The sequence below is a fragment of the Ovis aries genome, chromosome 14 (assembly GCF_016772045.2).
Source record: "Ovis aries strain OAR_USU_Benz2616 breed Rambouillet chromosome 14, ARS-UI_Ramb_v3.0, whole genome shotgun sequence".
Classification (NCBI taxonomy): domain Eukaryota; kingdom Metazoa; phylum Chordata; class Mammalia; order Artiodactyla; family Bovidae; genus Ovis; species Ovis aries.
Window position 1 is genome coordinate 38,703,964 of NC_056067.1, and position 23,717 is coordinate 38,727,680.

General features: G+C 40.7%; 1 protein-coding gene and 1 non-coding gene across 4 annotated transcripts in view; both read right to left on the bottom strand.

Moving 5' to 3' along the window:
- Positions 1–23,352, bottom strand: part of IST1 (IST1 factor associated with ESCRT-III) — a 40,970-nt gene extending 17,618 nt beyond the window's left edge. Inside the window, exons 1-3 of one of the 3 annotated variants that reach the window (XM_004015113.6) lie at positions 23,275–23,352; positions 1,223–1,325; positions 636–816 (exon numbers count right to left, since the gene is read on the bottom strand). In XM_004015113.6, coding sequence (XP_004015162.1) covers positions 636–816; positions 1,223–1,310 — 269 coding nt within the window. In that variant the 5' untranslated portion in view covers positions 1,311–1,325; positions 23,275–23,352. Of the gene's footprint in view, positions 1–635; positions 869–1,222; positions 1,329–22,548 lie in introns of those variants that run through there. The other 2 variants (XM_060398472.1, XM_012190050.5) reach the window with 2 other exon arrangements.
- On the bottom strand, positions 16,403–16,510 carry LOC114118144 (U6 spliceosomal RNA). Its single transcript, XR_003591688.1, has one exon. It is a non-coding gene; the product is annotated as a U6 spliceosomal RNA (small nuclear RNA).
- Positions 23,353–23,717: the final 365 nt, after the last annotated feature.

Genomic DNA, 23,717 nt, shown 5'->3' on the forward strand with positions numbered 1-23,717 from the left:
ACCTTACTTCATTATAGTTCTACAAAATGAAAAAGATCTAGAGGTCTACTGAATAACACTGTGCTGACAGTTAAATAGTACTGTACTGAGTGCTTAAAAATGTTTAAGAACTGACTTCCCTGGTGGTTCAGTGATTGAGAATCTACCTGCCAATGCAGGGGATACAGGTTTGACCCCCGGTCCCGAAATATTTCACAAGCCACGAAGTAACCAAGCCCGTGTGCCACAACTACTACACACACGAGCTCTTGAGGCCATGCTCTGCAACAAGAGAAGCCCCCACAAAGAGAAGCCGGAGCACTGCAACCAGAGGGCAGCCCCGCTTGCCACAACTAGACAAAGCCCATGCATAGCAACAAAGACCCAAAGCAGCAACAAATAAATTTTTTCATAAAAAAATTTTTTTGAACTGTTTAAGGCAGATCTTATGTTAAGTGTTCTTATCAAAAAAAAGGGATACAAGGAAATTTTTGGAGATGACAACTGCTTTTTTAATTTATGATGATGTGTACAGCTATATAAATGCCTATGGCCCAAACTCATCAAATTGTACACTTGTACATACTAAATACGTGAATTTTCTTCCGAAATCAACTACGTCTTGATGAAGGGGAAAAAAGGACAAAACGGCTTACTTCATAGACTGGATGAGGCCAAATCGAGCCAGCAGCAGGTCACAGTACAGTTCCAGGATCTCCATGGCCTCCACAAGGTAGTCTTCTCGAATAATGTGCTCCACTCGGATTCGAGCTCTTTCATCTTTCCCAGCAGCCAGATAGTCAGCAATCTCTTTCCTTGCTTTCTGGGCCAATTCCGCTAAAGCACAAATCCCACTCCAGTCACACAGCAGTAGTACATGGGCCCTGGCCTGCAGGCAGACATCCACCCCAAAAGAGAAAAGTCGGTGTTTCTACTATATCCTAGCTCACCCTTCCTTAGCAAACTTAGTCTCATCTCATCTATTCTAGAATTTGCTACCTTTTCTAGGTGAGAATAGTGTTTGTGTAGTCATTTATCTATTCCATAGAAAGAGTATGCCCCTTTCCCTGTTACAAAGTGACTCAGTCTAACTAGTCACAAAAGATAGCAGAAATGTATCCAAAACTTAGAGGATATAGGATCCCTAAGACTTCAGACTGCTAGCCTGAAAGAGCTAATAATAAGGTGCTAAGACTCAACCATGTATTCTAGGAAAAAAAAAAGGCAAGCATGCACCACTCACTTTTTTTTTTCTCCAACAGTTTAAGACGGTTTATGACTAATCTCAAATTGACTCGTAAACGCTCAGCTTTAAATCCAGAGCCCAGCATGCTGTGTTGTTCCTCCTGGGAAAAGATAAGAAGCATGGTGATTACTTTCAAGTCAAAATTAGTTCAGGAATTAAGACCAGTGAGATGGTGAATTATTTCACATTATAAACCAGAGTAATTTTTAAATTCAGATAAATAACATGATGTGACTCACATTTTTTAAAGGTCATTTGGCTGTTGTATGGAGAATTGATTGGGGGAGGAGAATAATGGAAGTAAGAGGACCAAGGACAAGGCTATTAGAGCAGTCCAAACAAAAGATGAAAACAGCTTAGGATGGGACAGTCAGCAGTAATGGCAGAAGTGATTGCACTGAGATCTATTTTGAACACAGAGATGAAAGAACTTGGTGATGGATGAAATGAGTATCTAATCTATGTACTGGCATAGGAGTAAGGTGATAAAAAAACAGAAGCAGGAAGGCATCCTGCTGCTGCTAAGTCACTTCAGTTGTGTCCGACTCTGTGCGACCCCACAGACAGCAGCCCGCCAGGCTCCCCTGTCCCTGGGATTCTCCAGGCAAGAACACTGGAGTGGGTTACCCTTTCCTTCTCCAATGCATGAAAGTGAAAGTGAAGTTGCTGAGTCGTGTCCAACTCCTAGCGACCCCATGGTCTGCACCCCACCAGGCTCCTCTGTCCATGGGATTTGCCAGGCAAGAGTATTGGAGTGGGATGCCGTTGCCTTCTCCAGGAAGGCCTCCTACTCGCCCATAAAACACAAAGGTAGTGATACGAAGAGATTATCAAATTTATATCCAAATTCATAAACATTACCACCTTTAGTCCTCAAATCCTCCTACTAAGTCTCAACCTTTAGAAAAAGCTACAGCCCAAGATCACAGAAATATCATTAATAACTACTCACAAAGAAATATACAAACGGGTAAAAAGCTAAAAAAAAACTTTATGTATTAATATAGAATTCAACAAGGTTAAACAATAGGATCCTACTGTACAACACAAAGAACTAAATTCAGTATATCCTATGATAAACCATAATGGAAAAGAATTTTTTAAAAAGAAAGTATCTATATGTACAAGAATCACATTGGTGTACAGCAGAAATTGACACTGTAAATCAACTATACTTCAGTTAAAATTAAGAACAAAAACCAAAATAAAATAAATTCAACAACAGAAGGCTATTATTTACCAAGACTTTTGCTGAATAGCTGAGTTACAGTCAACAAAACCACTCCTGTATCATCTGTAAGACTTTAGGGTATAACACTGTGCATTGACCACTATGCATTCTCTATCAACACAGCACTATTTCTACTAATTATGAACGTGAACTTCAAAACGTAACATCCAAACAAAAAGTGAAGAGCGAAAGTGTTAGTCAGTCCAGACCAACTCTGTGACCCTTTGAACTATACCCTACCAGGCTATTCAGTCCATGGGATTTTCCAGACAAGAGTACTGGAGTCGGTTGCCACGCCCTACACTAGAGCATCTTCCTGACTTAGGAATCGAACCCGAATCTCCTGTGTCTGCTGCATTGGCAGGCAGGTTCTTTACCCACTGAGCCATCAGTCAATCCCAACATCCAAACAAAAGCTAGGTCTAACACGGTAGGAGGGGTGCAATCACAATAAAATCAAATCCCATAGCCACCAGGTGGGTGACCCACAGACTGCAGAACAATAATACCAAAGAAGTTCTGAGCCCCACACCAGGCTTCCCAGCCTGGAGAATCCCCAGGGAATCTGGCATTGAGGGCCAGTGCAATTTGATTATAGGACTTCCAGAGGACTGGGGGAAACAGAGACTCCAGTCTTGGAGGACATAAACAGAATTTTGCACACAGCAAAACCAAGAGGAGAGGGACAGAAACCACACAGGAGACTGAACCAAAACTAACTGCTAGTGGAGGAGGGCCTCCTGTGGAGATGTGGATCAGCAGGGGCTGACCACAGGGAAAGGGGCACAGGAAGGTCCCCCTTGGTGTAAATCCTCTTATAGCTAGAGACAGGAGTAACAGACCACCTTACCTGCCTCCTGAGAAACCTGTATCCAAGTCAAGAAGTTACAGTTAGAATCAGACATGGAACAACAGACTGGTTCCAAGCTGGGAAAGGAATATATCAAGGCTGTATATTGTCACCATGTTTATTTAACTCATATGCAGAGTATATCATGCGAAATGCCAGGAGAAATATCAATAACCTCAGAGATGCAGATGACACCACTCTTATGGCAGAAAGTGAAGAGGAATTAAAGAACCTCCTGATGAAGGTCAAAGAGGAGAGTGAAAAAGCTGGCTTAAAACTCAACATTCAAAAAACGAAGATCATGGCATCCAGTCCCATCACTTCATGGCAAAAAGATGGGGAAACAATGGAAACAGTGACAGACTATTTCTCTATTTTCTTGGGCTGCTAAAATCACTGCAGACAGTGACTGAAGCCATGAAATTAAAAGACACCTGCTCCTTGGAAGAAAAGCTATGACAAATCTAGACAGCCTATTAAAAAGCACAGACATTACTTTGCCGATGAAGATCTGTCTAGTCAAAGCTAGAGTTGGACTATAGAGAAAGCTGAGTGTCGAAGAATTGATGCTCTGGAACTGTAGTGTCTTTTGGACAGCAAGAACTTCAAACCTGTTAATCCTAAAGGAAATCAGTCCTGAATATTCATTGGAAGAACTGATGCTGAAACTGAAGTTCCAATACTTTGGCCACCTGATGCCAAGAGCCCCCTCTTTGGATGCTGACGCTGGGCAAGACTAAAGGCAGAAGGGGATGACAAAGGACGAGATGGTTGGATGCCATCACCAACTCAATGCACATGAGTTTGAACAAGCTCTGGGAGACAGTGAAGGACAGGGAAGCCTGGCGTGCTGCAGTCCACAGAGTCGCAAAGAGTTCGACAACAACGACTGAACAAGGACAGAACCCACTGACCTGCAGGCCAAACAACTACAAAGAAGGGAAGGAACCCTACCCACCAGCAGATAATTGGATTAAAGCTTTATTGAGCAAGACCTACTTTTCCTATCGCCAGTCTCTCCCTCTTAGCCTCATCAATCAGAGGACAGACAGAAGCAAGAATAAGCACAGTCTCACAGTGGCTAAAACAAAAACCATATTACAGAATGTTAATCACGATGAAAAAGCAGAAAGGTATATCCCAGATAAAGGGACAAGATAAAATCCCAGAAAAACCACTAAATTAAGTGGAGATAGGCAATCTTCCAGAAAAAGAATTCAGAATAATGATAGTGAAGATGATCCAGGATCTTGGGAAAAGAACAGAGGCAAAGATTGAGAAGATGTAAGAAATATTTACCAAAGACGTACAATAACTAAAGAACAAACAAACAGATGGATAATACACTAGAAGGAATCAACAGCAGAATAACTGAGTCAGAAGAACGGATAAATGACCTGGAGGACAGAATGATGGAAATCACTGCCATAGGATACAGAAAAAAGAATGAAAAGAAATGAAGACAGCCTGAGAGGCCTCTGGGACAACATTAAACACACCAGCATTCGCATTAAATTGGTCCCAGAAGGAAACGAGAGGGAGAAAAGACCTGAGAAAATATTAGAAGAGATAACAGCTGAAAACTTCCTGAACGTGGGAAAGGAAATAGTCAATCAAGTCCAGGAAATACAGAGAGTCCCAGGAAGGATAAACCTAAGGAACACACCAAGACACATAGTATTCCAACTGACAAAAATTAAAGACAGGTAAATTATTAAAAGCAACAAGGGAAAAATGACAAATAACATACAAGAGAATTCCCATCAGGCTATCAAGTTGATTTCTCAACAAACTCTACAAACCAGAGGGAATTGGATGATATATTTAAAGTGATGAAAGGGAAAAACCTACAACCAAGAAATACTCTACCCAGCAAGATGGAGAATTCGAAAGCTTTCCAGACAAGCAAAAGTTAAGAGAATCCAGCACCACTAGCTTTACAACAAATGTTAAAGGAACTTCTCTAGGCAGGAAACACAAGAGAAGGCAAAGACCTACAGAAAATAAACCCAAAACAATTAAGAAGTAAGACCATGCACATTGATAATCACTTTAAATGTAGATAATCATCTTAAATGTAAATGGATTAAATGCACCAACCAAAAGACAGAGGCTGGCTGGGTGAATGAAAATATGTGCATGCATGCACTTCCACTTACCACACACATCACTCTGCCTGATCCCCCCAAAATTGTATGTAATTGTTTTATATTGTTAAGTTAATCATGTTCCCATTATGGGTTGCAATTGTAATTATCTTTTATTTTTTGTCTGGCTACTGATTGTGAAAACTGATAAACATCTTTTACTACTGTGATTATGTAACTATTACTCACTTAATACTATTTTATCATGATTGGTGAACAGAAAAATAATATATCACCCAAACTAGGATCTAACAGAAAAATCTGTAATCACTTTTTAAGATCCAGATGCGTATCAAAATTATCTTGAAATTTTTGAAAATACAAATGTTCAGGTATTGCTTTTTTTCTTCAGAGCTCCAGATATGTTTCCAATGACCAGTCATGTTTTAAAACAACTGGTATATAATTATCTTTTCCTTTTATCTAGTTTGTTTCACTTTTTCTACTTCATATTTAGTGCTTCCATTTCATTTCGTTTATGTTCTCCAATTTCTCCATCTCTTTTTTTTGATGTTCTTTCTCAAGCTTTTATCAAGCAGGCTTGTTTAATTATAAAACCATAAACAAAACCACAAGATATGCCCCAGGCCATTGTTGTTGTTCAGTTACTCAGTCACATCCGACTGTTTGCGACCCCATGGACTGCAGCACGCCAGGCTTCCCTGTCCTTCACCATCTCCAGGAGCTTTCTCAAACTCACGTCCATTGAGTTCGTGACGCCATCCACCACCTCTTCCTCTGTCATCCCTTTCTCCTCCTGCCTTCAACCTTTCCCAGTATCAGGGTCTTTTCTAATAAGCCGGCTCTTTGCATCAGGTGGCCAAAGTATTAGAGCTGCAGCATCAGTCCTTCCAATAAATACTCAGGGTTGATTGCCTTTAGGACTGACTGATTTGCTCACCCAGCTGTCCAAGGGACTCTCAAGTCTTCTCCAACACCATAGTTCTAAAGCATCAATTTTTCGGTGAAGACAATGACATAAGAAGTAGACAGCTAGCTGATCCAAGATCTGGATCTGATTTGTACAATTGTTCATTACAGTTTCTTCCTGGTTTTTTGGACTCTTACACATGAATCAAATGTTTTTCTATCATGGGCATGATCTTATGCAAATTTTACAAATCAATCATACTGCTGGGTTGTGGTCAATTACCTGTATCCAGTACCTCTAGTTTAACTTGGTGGGTTTCTCCCCTCCAAGGCTCTGATTGGCTGGCTCTTACAGAGTTTATTTTAGAAGAAAGGAATTATAGCTCTGTCTGGGCTACTACTGATAATCATTAAATAAGACCAACTCATTTGGCCAAACAAACATATTTATTCTGACCCTGGCCATAAATATGAATTTTTCCTTAAGGTTACTCAAGCTCAATAAGAGCAACAGGTTAAATCCTAGTCAAAAAAAGAAAAAGTAAACTCTAGACTATTAAGAGGGATGCTTCCTCAGTTATGGGATGGGTTTATCTGGCTAATACCAGGCTACAGTCGTTTATCCTAAAGGCCACCCTTATGCTGAGAACAATTAAATCATACCAAAGATAATCAACCTAATTGCACTAGAAAATTAGGCAGTCTTATGAAAACTGCCAATGTACCATTTCTCGTAAAAGACAGTGATTAATATGGAACAGACTGGGTCAGAAAACCAGAAATACACCTAACAGAACTAAATGGCCTTTGTGGGTCCAATCTATGACCCTGGCTTCCACCAGACTGGCTAGGAAGGTATACTTTAGGATTCCCTTGGGTTCAAGGCCACTTATGTACAAACTTTGATATGACTCCAGCAAATTTACCATCAATATGAACTTGATGGACCAAGAGATCTCTATTTCACTGGTATGATCACTTAGCAGCTATTTTTCCACCTTCTGTAGGACTGGAAAATGTTATTTCTCACCAAAATTCACTCAAAAGGCATTATATGATTAATGCAACCAGGCTATTAGCCCACAAAATTGAGGTCTCTATGATAAGAAAAGCTGTCTTACAAAATCATATGGCCCTTACTATCCTTACAGCATCTCGAAGGGGCACCTGTGCTATATTTCAAACTGAATGCTGTGTTTATATACCAGATGAATCCTCTAATGGGTGCTGTTTTAGGAAGATGATTTGGTTCTGAAAGCTCATGGCTTAAATCCCTATCTGAAACGTTAATCACGTTATTAACTGTTATTACTTATAATGTGTTTATAAGATTGCTGTCTTCTGTACTACACGATGCATAATCAGGCCTTCATCCAAATTAATGATAACTAAACATCTTGAAGAAATAGATCACACTTATAACAGAATAATTGCAATAGTGTGATTCTAGGTGTGGAAAGAGGCAACAAGGGAAATAATTCCTGGATCCTATATACACAGACTTTTTTTATTTATAAATGGGCCCAATTCCATTGATTAGGAAATTAACACCTGGAGTGACTTTATCAACAAAGATGTTTTACCTGATCTGGGATGAGCCTCCCAGCACCATGGGACAAAAAAAAAAAAAAAAAAGGTCATGAAATGTCTCCCAAATATGGTCGAATTTATCAGCATGGGGTTCAATTCAGACCAGTCGCTTAGTCATGTCCGACTCTGCGACTCCATAGACTGCAGCATGCCAGGCTCCTGAAGTTTATTCAAACTCATGTCCATTGAGTCGGTGATGCCATATCCTCTGTCATCCCCTTCTCCTCCCGCCTTCAATCTTTCCCGACAACAGGATCTTTTCCAATGAGTCAGCTCTTCGCATCAGGTAGCCAAAGTACTGGAGTTTCAGCTTTAGCATCAGTACTTCCAATGAATATTCAGGACTGATTTCCAAACCAGGATTGACTGGCTTGATCTCCTTGTGTCCAAGGGACTCTCAAGAGTCTTCTCCAATACCACAGTTCAAAATCATCAATTCTTCAGTACTCAGTTTTTTTTATGGTCCAGCTTTCACATCTGAACATGACTACTGGAAAAACCATAGCTTTGACTAGATGGACCTTTGTTGGCAAAGTAATGTCTCTGCTTTTTAATATGCTGTCTAGTTGGTCATAGCTTTCTTCCAAGGAGTAAGCATCTTTTAATTTCATGGCTGCAGTCACCATCTGCAGTGATTTTGGAGCCCTCTAAAAATAAAGTCTGTCACTGTTTCCACTGTTTCCCCATCTATTTCCCATGAAGTGATGGGACCAGATGCCATGATCTTCATTTTCTGAATGTTGAGCTTTAAGCCAACTTTTTCACTCTCTTCTTTCACTTTCATCAAGAGGCTTTTTAGTTCCTCTTCACTTTCTGCCATAAGGGTGGTGTCATTTGCATATCTGAGGTTATTGATATTTCTCCCGGCAATCTTAATTCCAGCTTGTGCTTCCTCCAGCCCAGTGTTTCTCTTGATGTACTCTGCATATAAGTTAAACAAGCAGGGTGACAATACACAGCCTTGACGTTTATCAGCCCTTTCCAATTTGGAACCAGTCTGTTGTTTCGCGTCCAGTTCTAACTGTTGCTTCCTGACCTGCATACAGATTTCTCAGCAGGTCAGGTGGTCTGATATTCCCACCTCTTTCAGAATTTTCCACAGTTGGTTGTGGTCCACATAGTCAAAGGCTTTGGCACAGTCAATAAAGCAAAAGTAGATGTTTTTCTGGAACTCTCTTCCTTTTTTGATGATCCAGTGGATGCTGGCAATTTGCTCTCTGGTTCCTCTGACTTTTCTAAAACCAGCTTGAACATCTGGAAGTTCATGGTTCACGTACTGTTGAAGCCTGGCTTGGAGAATTTTGAGCATTACTTTACTAGCATGTGAGATGAGAGCAGTTGTGCAGTAGTTTGAGCATTCTTTGGCATTGCCTTTCTCTGCGATTGCAATGAAAACTGTCCTTTTCCAGCCCTGTGGCCACTGCTGAGTTTTCCAAATTTGCTGGCAAATTGAGGGCAGCACTTTCACAGCATCATCTTTTAGGATCTGAAATAGCTCAACTGGAATTCCATCACGTCCACTAGCTTTGTTTGTAGTGATGCTTCCTAAGGCCCACTTAACTTCACATTCCAGGATGTCTGGCTCTAGGTAAGTGATCACACCATCGTGATTATCTGGGTCATGAAGATCCTTTTTGTATAGTTTTTTGTATAGCTTCATGCAAAGATGGACACTTTGGACAGAAATGGTATGGATCTAACAGAAGCTGAAGAGATTAAGGAGAGGTGGCAAGAATACAGAGAAGAACTATTACCATGGGGAGGAGCTAGGAAATGAAAATACTTCCTGCCCTAACAATAAACAAGAAATGTCACGGCCATGGCCATCAGCGATTTTTGGCCTCCAAACGCAAATGAGGGCTCTGGAAACTGCCATCCAACAGATGCTGCCACCCCCCCAACGGTGACTGCTGGGCGGGGAGGGGGGGTGTTGATACAAAAAAGCAGCCATCTGCCACTCCTTCAGGTGAACAAGGAAACAATTTAGCTCTGGGTAGAGGAGGTGCATATGAAAGGAATGAATTCAGTGAATCCAGAGGCTTGCCTCTTCCCACACACAGAATGCAAAACTCCTTAACTTGATAACCTCATCTCTGATGTTCAAACTGCCTGCTCCCTTTGTTAGAAACTTGTTCATAGCCTCATTTCCCCTCCAGCCTCCTTAGAACAGTCTCTCAGAACTGAGGTGCTGTCTCCTGGACTGCAGCCCTCATTTTGCCCCAAACAAAACTTAACTAGCAACTCTCAAGCTGTGCATATTTTTTAGTCAACACCTATATGTAAACTCTTTTCAAATCTAAGGAATTTGGACTAACACTAAAACCAAATCTACCTCAGATGTAATTTGGAATTTCTATCAAAAAACAAGTAATATAAATAAATTCATCTGCCTCCTTAGAAAAGTAAAATGTTAACTCCTCAGTAAACATTATCAGAATGGGTAACTAAAGTGGCTAGACACTGAAAGACACATCACAGAGAGACAGGTAATAAAGGGTAGCTTTAGTAACATGAAAAAACTCTGGAGGGTATAAAGACACCTCTATTTCACATATTTGTCAAAGATGGGTCAACATCCACAAATGCTAGTTTGGGACCATGCTCAAACAGCATGGGAACAAAAGGAACCCAAACAATCACATGATCAGGGACTTAGGTGCTAAAATTTCCTGAAAGAGGAACTGAATGTTTTATGCTACAAATATAAATCCAACATTGTGAAGGAAGTTGAAAATCCCGAAGAGGTGTCTATATTTCACAGTGAATCTTTTGGCTGAGAATGTGAGGAGAGACGTTCTCTCCCAAAACCCTACTGTAAACCTACTACAGAAAGTAGATAAAAATAAACCTAAATTACTAATCTTATGATTCAGGAATAACACCTTTCAGATTTACAAAAGTAAAATCATAAGGCCCCTTTAAAGGAGTCTAACCATCAGGGTACCAGCTAGAAACACACAGTATCCACACCTGGTTAAAGTGAGGAGAATTCCATAAAGATACTACTTACAAAGATGTGGGTACCATTTAAAGAAAAGAACAAAGGATAATGAACTGCCCCAGAACCATAAATACATCTAGGCCTGAATGGGCAAGATGAAGACGTGGAACCTGGGGAGGGTAGCTATCCAGAAAGGGCCACCAGCAAAGAATTACACTGGTGGAGGCGCAGACAATTCACACCTCATTCCTCCTGCAGGTCCATCTATCCCTTAACTGGAAGCCAGGAAGCAAAGGGGCCCACATACACAGTACACAGAATGAGACTCCAGGGATACAGATCAGAGGGGAGAAAAAAGTATGTGGCTTTGGGGGTGAAAACAGAAGATATCCAGCCAAAGACTTGATTTTTACACAAAACCAAAGAAGCGAGAAACTAGATCTCACAAATTTGATACACCAATAAAGTGGCAGTGAATTTATCAGTTTTCCCCTCTGGTACTTCCTAGATGCAAGGCAGTCTGAAACCAGAAGTGAGCACTGACACAGGAAAGTATGAACAGCAAGAGAAGCTCAACTCTCTAGTCCTGTCTTGAGAAGCCAGAAAGAGGATCCCTGGTGGGGACAGACTGAGTGAAATATACCAAATCAGTAAACAACTCACAGAAAAAAACAATCAACATACATCAATGCTGAGATCATACAGTTGCTGGAATTAATTGACAAAGGCTTTAAAGCAGCTACTGTAAAAATATTTCAACAATTCAACCACACTTCAATTTTTAAAAAAATTTAGAAAACACTGCAACAAGTAAGGGCAAATACTCTTGAATGACTAGAAAATCTCAGTAAAGAAACAAAAAACATCAAGAGGAAACAATTTTTTTTTGGCCCTCTGTGCACCTTGCGAGATCTTCGTCCCTCGAACAGAGATCAAACCCAGCCCCTGGCGGTGAAAGCACTGAGTCAGAACCACTGGATCACGAGGGAATTCCTGATGAAACAAACTTTAGAACTGAAAAATACAATCATCAAAAGAGGGGTTTCTCTGGTGGCTCAGTGGTAAAGAATCTGCTTGTCAATGCAGGAGACACGGGTTTGATCCCTGACTTGGGAAGATCCCATATACCACAGAGCGACTAAACCTGTGCACCACAGCTATTGAGCCTGTGCTTTAGAGCTGGGGAACTGAGACTACTGAAGCCTGCATGCTCTAGAGCCTGTGCTCCACCACAAAAGAAACCACCTCAATGAGAAGTTCCCACACAGCAACAAGAGAGTAGCCCTCGCTTGCCTCAATTAGGGAAAAGCCAACACAGCATTAAAGACCCAGCACAGTCAAAAATAAATCTGTTTTTAAAAAATGTTAAAAACTCACTCTATGGGCTGGATAGCAGAAAGGAAATAACAATGTAAAGTGCCAATGCACTTGAACATAGATCAATACTGAGTATTCAATATGAAAAAGAGATTTTAAAAAGACACTGAAAAAAGTGATCAGTCTCATATCTGTAGAAACAGCAAAGGGTCTAACACTGCATCATCAGAATCTCAGAAGGATGGGAGAAACAGTTTGGTACCCAAAAACTTTTGGAAAAATATTGGGTGAAAACTCTCCAAATTTAGCAAAATAAACCTACAGGCTGAAAAATTCAGAGCGCTCTGAACTGAATAATCCCAAAGAAATGTATGCTCAGAATCATCTTAATCAAACTGCTGAAAACTAAAGACAAATTTTTAAAATACTGCAAGCAGCCAAAGAAAAACACATTACCTACAGATCATCTATTCAAATAAGACGACTTCCCATCAGAAACCACAGAGGCCAAAAGGAAGTATGACCAGAGAAGAACTGTCAACCCAGAATTCTATACCCAGTGAAAATACCCTTCAGAAATACAGGGGGAATGAATCATTCTCTGGTTTTTACAGGTAGTTCAGTGGTAAAGAATCTACCTTCCAATACAGGAGACACAGGAGATGCAACTTCCATCCCTGAGTCAGGAATACCCTCTGGAGGAGGAAATGGCAACCCACTCCAGTATTCTTGCTGGGAAACTCCCATGGACAAAGGAGCCTGGTAGGCTACAGTCCATTAGGTCGAAAAGAGTCGGATACTACTCAGCACACACACAAGTCACTCTCAGATGAGGGAACATTAATAAGAAAACTTGGAACACTAAAATAAAGGAAGAAATGGCAAATATTTATATCTTACATTACAGAAATGGCAATATCTGGGTAAATACAACAGATGACTGTTCTCTTCAGCCTCTTAAAATGTATTTGACAGTTAAAAGCAAAACTAACAACACTGATGGGTTTTTTTCAACACATGTAAACATAATACATAAGATAACCACAACATAATAGTATAAACGGGTAGGGAGCAAGGTAAAGGGACCTACATGATATTTCTATTAATATATTCCACAAAAAGTGATAACATACTAAGTAGATTGTGCAAAGTTAAGTATGTCCACTGTAATTCCTAGATTGACTAGTAAAACATAGTATATCGAAAAAAGACTAAAAAGCTGGACAAGTTTTAAACTTGATGACTAAATTGTTCAAATAACCCAAGATAAGGCATGCAAGCAGAAAGAGAAATGAAAAACATAAAACAAATAATAAAGTGGTAGACCTAAAATTCAAATATACTAAAATTACATAAGTAGAAATTATCTAAACATGACAATTTAAAAAACAGATTGTCAGAACTGTTACTATGTATGGTGACAGATGTTAACTAGGCTTACCAGATGGTTCAAAAAATGATCAAACTACTGCCAAGATTAAATTCACATCAATAATGTAAAAAGGTTAATAGGATGAAAAAAGTACATCATGCAAACAGTAGTCAAAATAAAGCTGAAAGTTGTACCTTTCAACCCCCTCCACCCATTTCATTACAAACTTCCAGTTATAAAATACTGTAAATGAGTCATGGGATGTTATGTACAATGTGGTATGGTGACTATGATTAATACTGTATTACATATTTTGAACTGTGGGGTTGCAGATGACTCTTGAGAGTCCCTTGGACAGAAAGGAGATCAAACCAGTCAATCCTAAAGGAAATCAACCCTGAATATTCATTGGAAGCACTGATGCTAAAGCTCCAATATTTTGGCCACCTGATGCGAAGAACTAACTCACTAGAAAAGATCCTGATTCTGGGAAAGATTGAGGGCAGGAGAAGGGGACGAGAGAGGACGAGATGGTTGGACGGCATCACCGACTCAATGGACATGAGTCTGAGCAAGTTCTGGGAGATGGTGAAGGACAGGGAAGCCTGGCGTGCTGCAGTCCAAGGGGTCACAGAGTCAGAGACAACTGAGAAACTGAACAACAACAAATTACAAAGCTACTAAGAAAAAAAAATTTCTTTTTCATTTTTTTGGCCTTGCTGTTGGGCATGTGGGATGTGGGATCTTAAGTTCCCCGACCAGAGATTGAACCTGCACCCCCTGCAATAGAAATGCAGAGTCTTAACCACGGGATTGCCAGGGAAATCCCAAGAGGATGAATCTTAAAAGTTCTCATCAAAAGAGGAAAAAACTGTAACTATGTATGGTGACAGATGTTAACTAGACTTACTGATGCCATCAGTGACTCAATGGACATGAATTTGTGCAAATTCCAGGAGATGGAGGACAAGAAAGCCTCGTGTCGCAAAGAGATGGACTCAACTTAGAGACTGAACAACAAAAACTTAATGCGGTAATCATTTTGCAATACATACAAATATCAAATCATTATGCTGTACACCTGAAACTAATAAAAAGATATATCAATAATACTTCAACTTTAAAAAAAGCTGAAGGGGCTATACTGTTAGACAAAGTAGACTTCAGCAAGAAAAACTAGGGATTCAAAGGGATATTATATAATCACAGAAGGGTGAATTTAAAAAGAAAATGTAACAACCTAATAGTGAATGCAACCTAATAGTGAATGCACAATAAAGCTTCAAAATACAAGGAACAACAAAAGACAGACAGGACAAAGAAACAAATCCTTAACTGTAGTTGGACAGCTCAACATATTTCCCTTTGAAATTTCTTAAACTAGCAGACAGAATATCAGCAAGAGTACAGAACTGAACACCAATAATAACCAACTATATCTCACTGACATTTACAGAACACTCCACTCAACATAGCAATCCACAGGGAACATTTATGAACATAGACCACATCCTGGGTTACAAAACAAGCTCTAACAAATTAAACAGAACTGAAGTGAAGTCACACAAGGTATATTCTTTAACTGCAATGGAAATTAACCTAAAATCAGTAATAAGAAAGATAACAGAATATCTCCAAACACTTGTAAATTAAACACTATACTTCTAAATAATATATGTCAAAGAGGAAGTTTCAAGTGGAAATTATTTTTTAAAGTTTAAACTGCAAGAAAATGAAAATTAAAATATAACATCAAAATGTGTGTGTGAAGCTAAAGCAGTGCTTGGGGAAATTTTACAATTTTAAATGCTCACATTAGAAAAGAAGGAAGGTCTGAGGGGCAGTTTTTCTTTTTTTTTTTTTTTAATTTTTTATTTTTTTTTCTTTTTAAATTTTAATATCTTTAATTCTTACATGCGTTCCCAAACATGAACCCCCCTCCTACCTCCCTCCCCATAACATCTCTCTGGGTCATCCCCATGCACCAGCCCCAAGCATGCTGCATCCTGTGTCAGACATAGACTGGCGATTCAATTCTTACATGATAGTATACATGTTAGAATGTCATTCTCCCAAATCATCCCACCCTCTCCCTCTCCCTCTGAGTCCAAAAGTCCATTATACACATCTGTGTCTTTTTTGCTGTCTTGCATACAGGGTTGTCATTGCCATCTTCCTAAATTCCATATATATGTGTTAGTATACTGTATTGGTGTTTTTCTTTCTGGCTTACTTCACTCTGTATAATCGGCTCCAGTTTCATCCATCTCATCAGAACTGATTCAAATGAATTCTTTTTAACGGCTGAGTAATACTCCATTGTGTATATGTACCACAGCTTTCTTATCCATTCATCTGCTGATGGACATCTAGGTTGTTTCCATGTCCTGGCTATTATAAACAGTGCTGCGATGAACATTGGGGTACATGTGTCTCTTTCAATTCTGGTTTCCTCGGTGTGTATGCCCAGAAGTGGGATTGCTGGGTCATAAGGTAGTTCTATTTGCAATTTTTAAGGAATCTCCACACTGTTCTCCATAGTGGCTGTACTAGTTTGCATTCCCACCAACAGTGTAGGAGGGTTCCCTTTCTCCACACCCTCTCCAGCATTTATTGCTTGCAGATTTTTGGATCGCAGCCATTCTGACTGGTGTGAAGTGGTACCTCATTGTGGTTTTGATTTGCATTTCTCTAATAATGAGTGATGTTGAGCATCTTTTCATGTGTTTGTTAGCCATCCGTATGTCTTCTTTGGAGAAATGTCTATTTAGTTCTTTGGCCCATTTTTTGACTGGGTCATTTATTTTTCTGGAATTGAGCTGCATAAGTTGCTTGTATATTTTTGAGATTAGTTGTTTGAAAAATATGGAACGCTTCACGAATTTGCGTGTCATCCTTGCGCAGGGGCCATGCTAATCTTCTCTGTATCGTTCCAATTTTTAGTATATATGCTGCCGAAGCGAGCACTGAGGGGCAGTTTTTCGAGGCAGAAGCCTGGTGTCTCTCTCTTTGCCTGACAAAGCAATAAAGTTATACTTTTCTACTTCCTGCCCCCATCCCAAAAAAGAAAGGTCTCAAATTAGTAAACTAAGCTTCCACAAGTAACTGTAAAGAGAGAAAAATTAACCCAAAGCAAGCAGAAAGAAACAATTAAAAGGTAAAAACCAATGAAACTAAAAAAGAGGAAAATCAATGAGATCAAACACAGGTTCTTTGGAAAGAGGAAGGACGGAAGTGGCAGGGGACACACACATTACCGGTATCAGGACTGAAAAAGAGGCATATCATTACAGGGCCTATAAATATTAAAAGGGACATTACTACTAACTTGGGCTTCCCAAATGATGCAGCAGTCAAGAACCCGCCTACCAATGCAGGAGCCCAAGAGATGTGGGTTACGAAGAGTCCCTGGAGTAGGAAATAGCATCCCACTCCAGTATTCTTCCCTGGAAAATTCCATGGACAGAGAAGCCTGAAGCGCTACATTTCATGGGGTCATAGAGTCAGACACAATTGGACACAAGTACACACACGTATTTCTAATTTACACCTATAAATACGAGACAAAATGTACAAATCTGTTAGAAATGCAATTTACCAAAACTGACGCATAAAGGAACGATATTCAACATTTGTAATAACCTGTAACAGAAAAGAATCTGAAAAAGTAAATATATGAATGACAATCACTTTGCAGTACATCTGAAACATTGTAAGTCAACTACAATTTAAAAAAAAAAAAAAAAGCCGGACTTCCTTGCTGGTACAGTGACTAGGAATCTGCCTACCAATGCAGGGGACATGAGTTTGATCCCTGATCCCTGGAAGATTTCACGTGCCACGGAGCAACTAAGCCAGTGCACCACAACCACCGAAGCCTGAGCACTCTAGGGCCCTTGAGTGACAACTACTGAGCCCCCATGCTGCAGCTACTGAAGCCCAAGAGCCTGGAACCTGTCCTTCAAAACAAGAGAAGCCACCACAATGCGAGGTACATGCAGCACAGCTAAAGTAGCCCCCACTCATCGCAACTAGAGAAAGCCCAAGTGCAGCAATGAAGCCACAGGGCAACCAAAAAGTAAAATAAGCAATTCTTTTCTAAACTGACTCAAAAGAAATACAAAATATAACTGCCCCTTATACATGACAAAAATTGAATCTAAAGTTAAGAACCATTCCAAAAGAAAATCCAGGCCCAAGTGGCTTCTCTGTAAAACATTTAAGGAAATTCTATCAAACACTTAAGGAAACTTAGCACTGATATTTACATGAACCCTCACACCTCAAGGGCTTCCCAGATGGCTCAGTTGTAAAGAATCTACCTACCAAGCATGGTCCCTGGGTCAGGAAGATCTCCTGGAGAAGGAAATGGCAACCCACTCCAGTATTCTTGCCTGGAGGAGCCCGGTGGGCTACAGTCCAAGGGGTCACAAAAGAGTAGGATACTAGACTTAGAGTCCAAAAACAACAACATCCCTCAAAAAGCTAGTATGAGGATTAAATGAAAATTTGTGGATTTTAGGGCATTTCCTAGCAGTCCAATGGCTAGGACTCCACACTTTTCGCTGACTAGAGCCAGAGTCAATTCCTGGTGGGGGTTCTAAGATTCTGCAAGCCCTAGAAGGTGGCAAAAAAATAAGTAAAACTCCAGTCAACAGACCCATACTTAAAGAAAAGGTCTAATCACCTAAAGATTAGCTGATAGGTTATTAGCTAGTAGCTGGTGGCCCACTAGTTCAGAATCCACCTGCCAACACAGGGGACATGGGTTCAATCCCTGGTGCAGAAAGATCCCACAAGCTGTGGGGCAACTAAGCCCACCGTGCCACAACTACTGAAGCCCAAACGCCCTAGAGCCTATGCTCGGCTGCAAGAGAAGCCACTGCCGTGGGACACCAGCACACTGCAACCAGAGGAGCCCCTCTCGCTGCAGCTAGAGAAAGCCAGCGCGCAGCAATGAAGACCCAGCACAGCCAAAAATAAACAACTCTAAAATAGAGATTAGCTGATAAATGAACTTTTTAAAAACTGAAGACTAGGACTCCCTGGTAGTCCAGTGGTTAAGAATCTGCCTGCCAATGCAGGAGACACAGGTTCAATCCCTGGTCTGAGAAGATGCCACATGCCTCAGTGCAGCTAAGCTCAAGCGCCACAACTGCTAATTTAAAAAAAAAACAAACGAAGAATACTTGATGTACAATATAAGTTACAGGTATACAATACAGTGGCTCACAATTTTTAAAGGTTATATACCATTATTACATGGAATTTTATATCTTTTGGATTAAAATAAAAAGTTAAATATATATTTGCATCTTTTTTCCCTTGCTTTAACTGTTTCAACCTCATTGGAGGATTTCAGCTGTAATCAGTTTAGCTCTTCTCAAGGTTGCTGCTGCTTTTAGTATGCCGTGTCTGACTCTTCTCAAAGCACACACTATTTCTAAGGTTCCACTGTTATTCCCACACTGTCTCGTACAGTACTTAGTACAAAGCTGTCACTCGTTTATTATGTTAATAGGAAATTTAACTAAAAATAAGTCTTTGAGTTCCACAAACTTACAGCCTCTAGTTTTATTTTAGATTTAAGGAAAGGAAAATAATTTGCCAAAATACTTTGTCAACTTGAGTTCTGAGGATTTTCAACTTTCAGAAATTAGACTCCTACAAAAACTAATCATTAAGGACAATGACACTAAACCACAAGGTATTAACTATTATTTTTATTTAGGACATGTCCAAAATAATTACCAATATATGTAAAAAAAAATCAGACTCAAAGCTTATCTAATAAAAAAGGTCAATTTAATTATCATTTCAGGATTTTTTTTTTTCTTTTGGCCCTGCCTTGAAGCTTGCAGTATCTTAATTTCTCAACCAGGGAGGCAACTCATGTCCCGGCAGTAAAACCACCAAGTCCTAACCCCTGAACCGCCAGGGAATTCTTCCAATTCAGGATTTGAACTTGTGTTTCCAAAGCTACCATCAACTTTGTATCCTGAATGATTCAGAATACTAATTTTAGGAATAACCTAAAAGTTAATAAACTATTCTGGTCAAGTCACTATTTTATACATATACAAATAATTATATACAGAAAAAAACATATAAATACATGTATATGTCAATACACACATATATTATCACATACTAATATTGCCCAATACCTAATTTAAAACTGTCATTTGATTCGGAGCTTATTCTAAACTCATTTTGTACCTCAAGATTTTTACTGCCATTCATCCACTCACCAAATATTTTTGAGAGTGTCTATCAAGTAGGGCTTCCCAGGCGGTTCAATGGTAAAGAAACTGCAGCCAGTGCAGGAGACTCAGGTTTGATCCCCGAATCCAGAAGTTCCCCTGGAGTAGTAAACAGCAACCCACTCCAGGATTCTTGCCTGGAGGAGCCTGGAAGGCTCCAGTCCATGGTGTCCCAAAGAGTCAGATACAACTGAGCATGCACACATGCACACATTCTATCAAGTACTGTGCCAAGCAAATGGAGACAAGACATTTAAGTAATACCCTAGTGTTTTAAGGAGTTCACAGTTTAATGGGGATAAGTGACACAAAAACAACTGTAAGACACATAAACACCTATAACATCAACGTTACAGGGACTTCCCTGGTGGTCCAGCAGTTAAGAATCCACCTGCAGTTGCAGGGGATACAGGTCCAGTCCCTGGTCTGGTGGGGAAGATTCCACGTGCCTTGAGGCAACTAGGCCTAAACACCACAACTACTGAGCCCATGCACTCCACAAGAGAAGCCACCACAACGAGAAGCCCATGCACTGCAACGAAGACCAAGTGCAGTCAAAAATTTTTAAAAACAGGAAACTATTAATCTTATAAAAGGTTTATGAACTAGTGATTGTTAAATTACTTCTCAGTATTTTAATTACATCACCATTATGCCACACATTGGTCAGCAACCTCATGTTCTCTTCTGGGCTCTTTCAAATCCTTCATTTTACTCCAGTCCTTAAAGCTGGAACAAACTGATCTAGTCCTTTCATCACCCAGCTTCAGGAGCCTTTTAAAACTGGATAAACTCTCCATTCTGAATAAGGGAAAGTGTAAAACCATGGATTGGGCCATTCCTCATGTTGCCCTTGGAGAGAGAAGGGAGAGACTGTTGCAGCTCAGAACAGCTTCCCAAATTAGTGAAGCTGCCCAGAAACAGTAATCCTGAAAACCTTAAAGTAGCTGAAAAATAGCAAAACAGACCATTAAGTCCCAAGAAATCAACTTTAGAGTCTTGTAGCTCCAAAAGAACCAAACTGGGAAGGGAGGCAACAGTCTACGGTACCCAGAATGCCATTTTTTAGTATATAGGAAAACTGTATTTGAAATGTATTACTTATCCTGAATACTTCTTTCTTATAAGTGATATGAGCAGATTCAGGTATGATTTAGGCATTGCAGGTATGAATAAGTGACATAAAAGTACAAACAAGCTAGAAGACATTTCCACAATAATACAGCCCAATTCTTAAACCCATTTCATGTACAGAAACATCGTTTACTGTATTTTCAAATTGTACTAAAATCAGTGACCAAACTAACCAAGACTGAAAATTTAATAAAAGACCACAAAACCAGCAGTATCATGTATAACTCACAAGAAAAGTACAGACTTCAGAATTCAGAGACCATCAAGATTTTCCAGAAGGAGCTATAAATATTGAAATTCATAAGACATTATGACAGTACCTTTATCTTTTCAATAAAAGTAATATAAAAAGCAATACAAAAAATTTGTTGGGCATACATTCACAAAGAGTTTCTCTTAAGGCATATTTTTACAAAGTTGTAATCATGGACTCCAATCACTAGTGAATTCTTTTATCACTTAACATCCTATCTGCTACAGTCTTTAGTATTATACTTTAATGGCTGCCTAATACTGCACTGAGTAGCCATTTTTAATAATTTCCCAATCTTTTTTATATTTACCATATAAAATAATGAAGTTAGTATTCATGTGTATACTACTTTTTCTGTATTTTAAATTATCTCATTAGACTACACTCTCTTCTAGTTCTATTTTTAAATCAGGATAGACTTTGTGTCAATTGGGACTTAATTGTGATTTTACAGGAAAAGTGAAAAGTCTCTCAGTTGTGTCTGACTCTCTGCAACCCCACGGACCATACAGTCATGGAAATCTCCAGGCCAGAATACTGGAGTGGGTAGCCTTTCCCTTCTCCAGGGATCTTCCCAACCCAGTGATCGAATCCAGGTCTCCCACATCACAGGTGGATTCTTCACCAGCTGAGCCACTAGGGAAGCCCAAGAAAACTTGAGTGGGTAGCCTATCCCTTCTCCAGCACATCTTCTGACCCAGGAATCGAAGTGGGGTCTCCTGAATTGCAGGAGGATCCTTTACCAGCTGAGTTACCAGGGAAATGATTTTAAAGGAATGAAAGCTTAAATTAAGTAGATTATATAGAGCTGGGGATTCTGGGGCTCCCAATCATTGAAATTCCAGAGGCAAAGGAAGACAGGAAGAATGACAACAATCTGGACAGAACAGTAACATTACTTTAAAAATGAGAAGACTTAGGAAACTGGGTGACTTTAAAATATAATACTAACATTAAGGTTTCAAAACAATCTTTTATCGTCGAATAAAAGGATATTACTAAGTATTCCTATCCCAGAAGATGGGGTTCTGAGAAAGCTGTAAAAACAAAATTTCCGGTGGAAGTTTCTCCTAAGTACAGGAGTCAAAAAAGCTACTACTTGCGAGGGGCGGGGGTTGGTGGGCCGACGACGACACATATATTAACTATTACTTTATTAAATGAATACATAATGGGGGTATAAACGAAACAAGATTAGCAAGAAAATAATCGTTGATGAAAATGGGTGCTTTAAATTTTCATAATAAAAAGTTTAAAAAAATCATGAATACGCTAGCATAATAGAAAAACTATGACCAGCTCTTAATTTCAGTTTTACTACTACAATGAGTGAAAGTGACTCTCTTTCCTATTACCTAATTATTAAACGGGCGCTCTTGGGTCCCGATCCTTGTAAAACTTGATGCAGGTAGAGATTCCAGTCCTCTCACCTGCAGCACCGCGGAAAGGGAGCAATGAGAACTGAAAGAGAAGGGGCGCAAGGACAAGACACAGGCTCCTCAAAAGACCGCTCATCACACAAGAAGGGGTCCGCGAAAGGGGTCAAAGGTCGCGTTTTGCTTCCGCTAAAGAAAAAGGCAATTTCGCCCAGAGCCCCCAGGTACTTTCCCTGGAGGCCGCGCCGCCCAGGGGAGGCTGCCCGGCTCGGACGCGGACTCCCTCGGGCACCAGGGACACAACCGAACCGAAGTCTCTCTGGGCCAGAAGAGATGGGGTGAGGGCAGCGGCCGAGAGCGCCGGCCTGGCCCTGTCCGCGCCGGGTGCCAAAGCCCAGGCCGCGACACTTCCACCCCGGAGTAGAGACGGCTCGAAGCAGGGAGGACAAGAAAGTTTGGCGGTGTCATACATCCACGACTAGCGGTCTCCGAGCTGCTCGAGGCCCTGCCACGCCCCCGAGCCCGGCCTTCGGCGGCCTTCCGCGTCGCAGCCCCTCCGGCCCGACCTCCGGCCTGACCCAGGATCATTGTTTCTCCTCACCTGCCACCTCAGAATCGTCCAAATCCCTGGCTAGGGACTTATAAATCCGGGGCGCAGTGTGGGGAAGAAAACAAAGACGCTCGACCCTGAAAAAGCCCACTCACCTGGCCAAATCCGGACGTGAAAACGGCAGAGACGCACTTAGGAACCAAGACTCAGCATCCAAGATGGCGACTCCCTCTGCCTCAGCACAGCGAGCACGGGCGGAGGAATCCGCGGGACAGAGTTAGCCACGCCCTCTTTCCAGGGATTGGCTGCGCGCCCGCCGCTCCTGGGACTCATGCCCTGAGGGCCTCAGGGCTCCCCTGCCCAGATTCCTTCGGAGCCGGCGCAGCCGGGGACTACTTCCCGCGGCGGAGGCACGGAAGGAGGGAGCAGACTTGTCACGCCTGCAGAATCACCTGCTGGGGCGTGCCCTGGGTTTCGCAGGTTACTCCCTGGGCGCGGGGAGGCTGGCAGCTGAGGCTTGTTTTCCGAGTCCGCGCCCAGTGCCTTGTTCAGGATTTTTCCAGTCCGTGGAAAAACCGGCTTCAGCACGGCCTTCCAA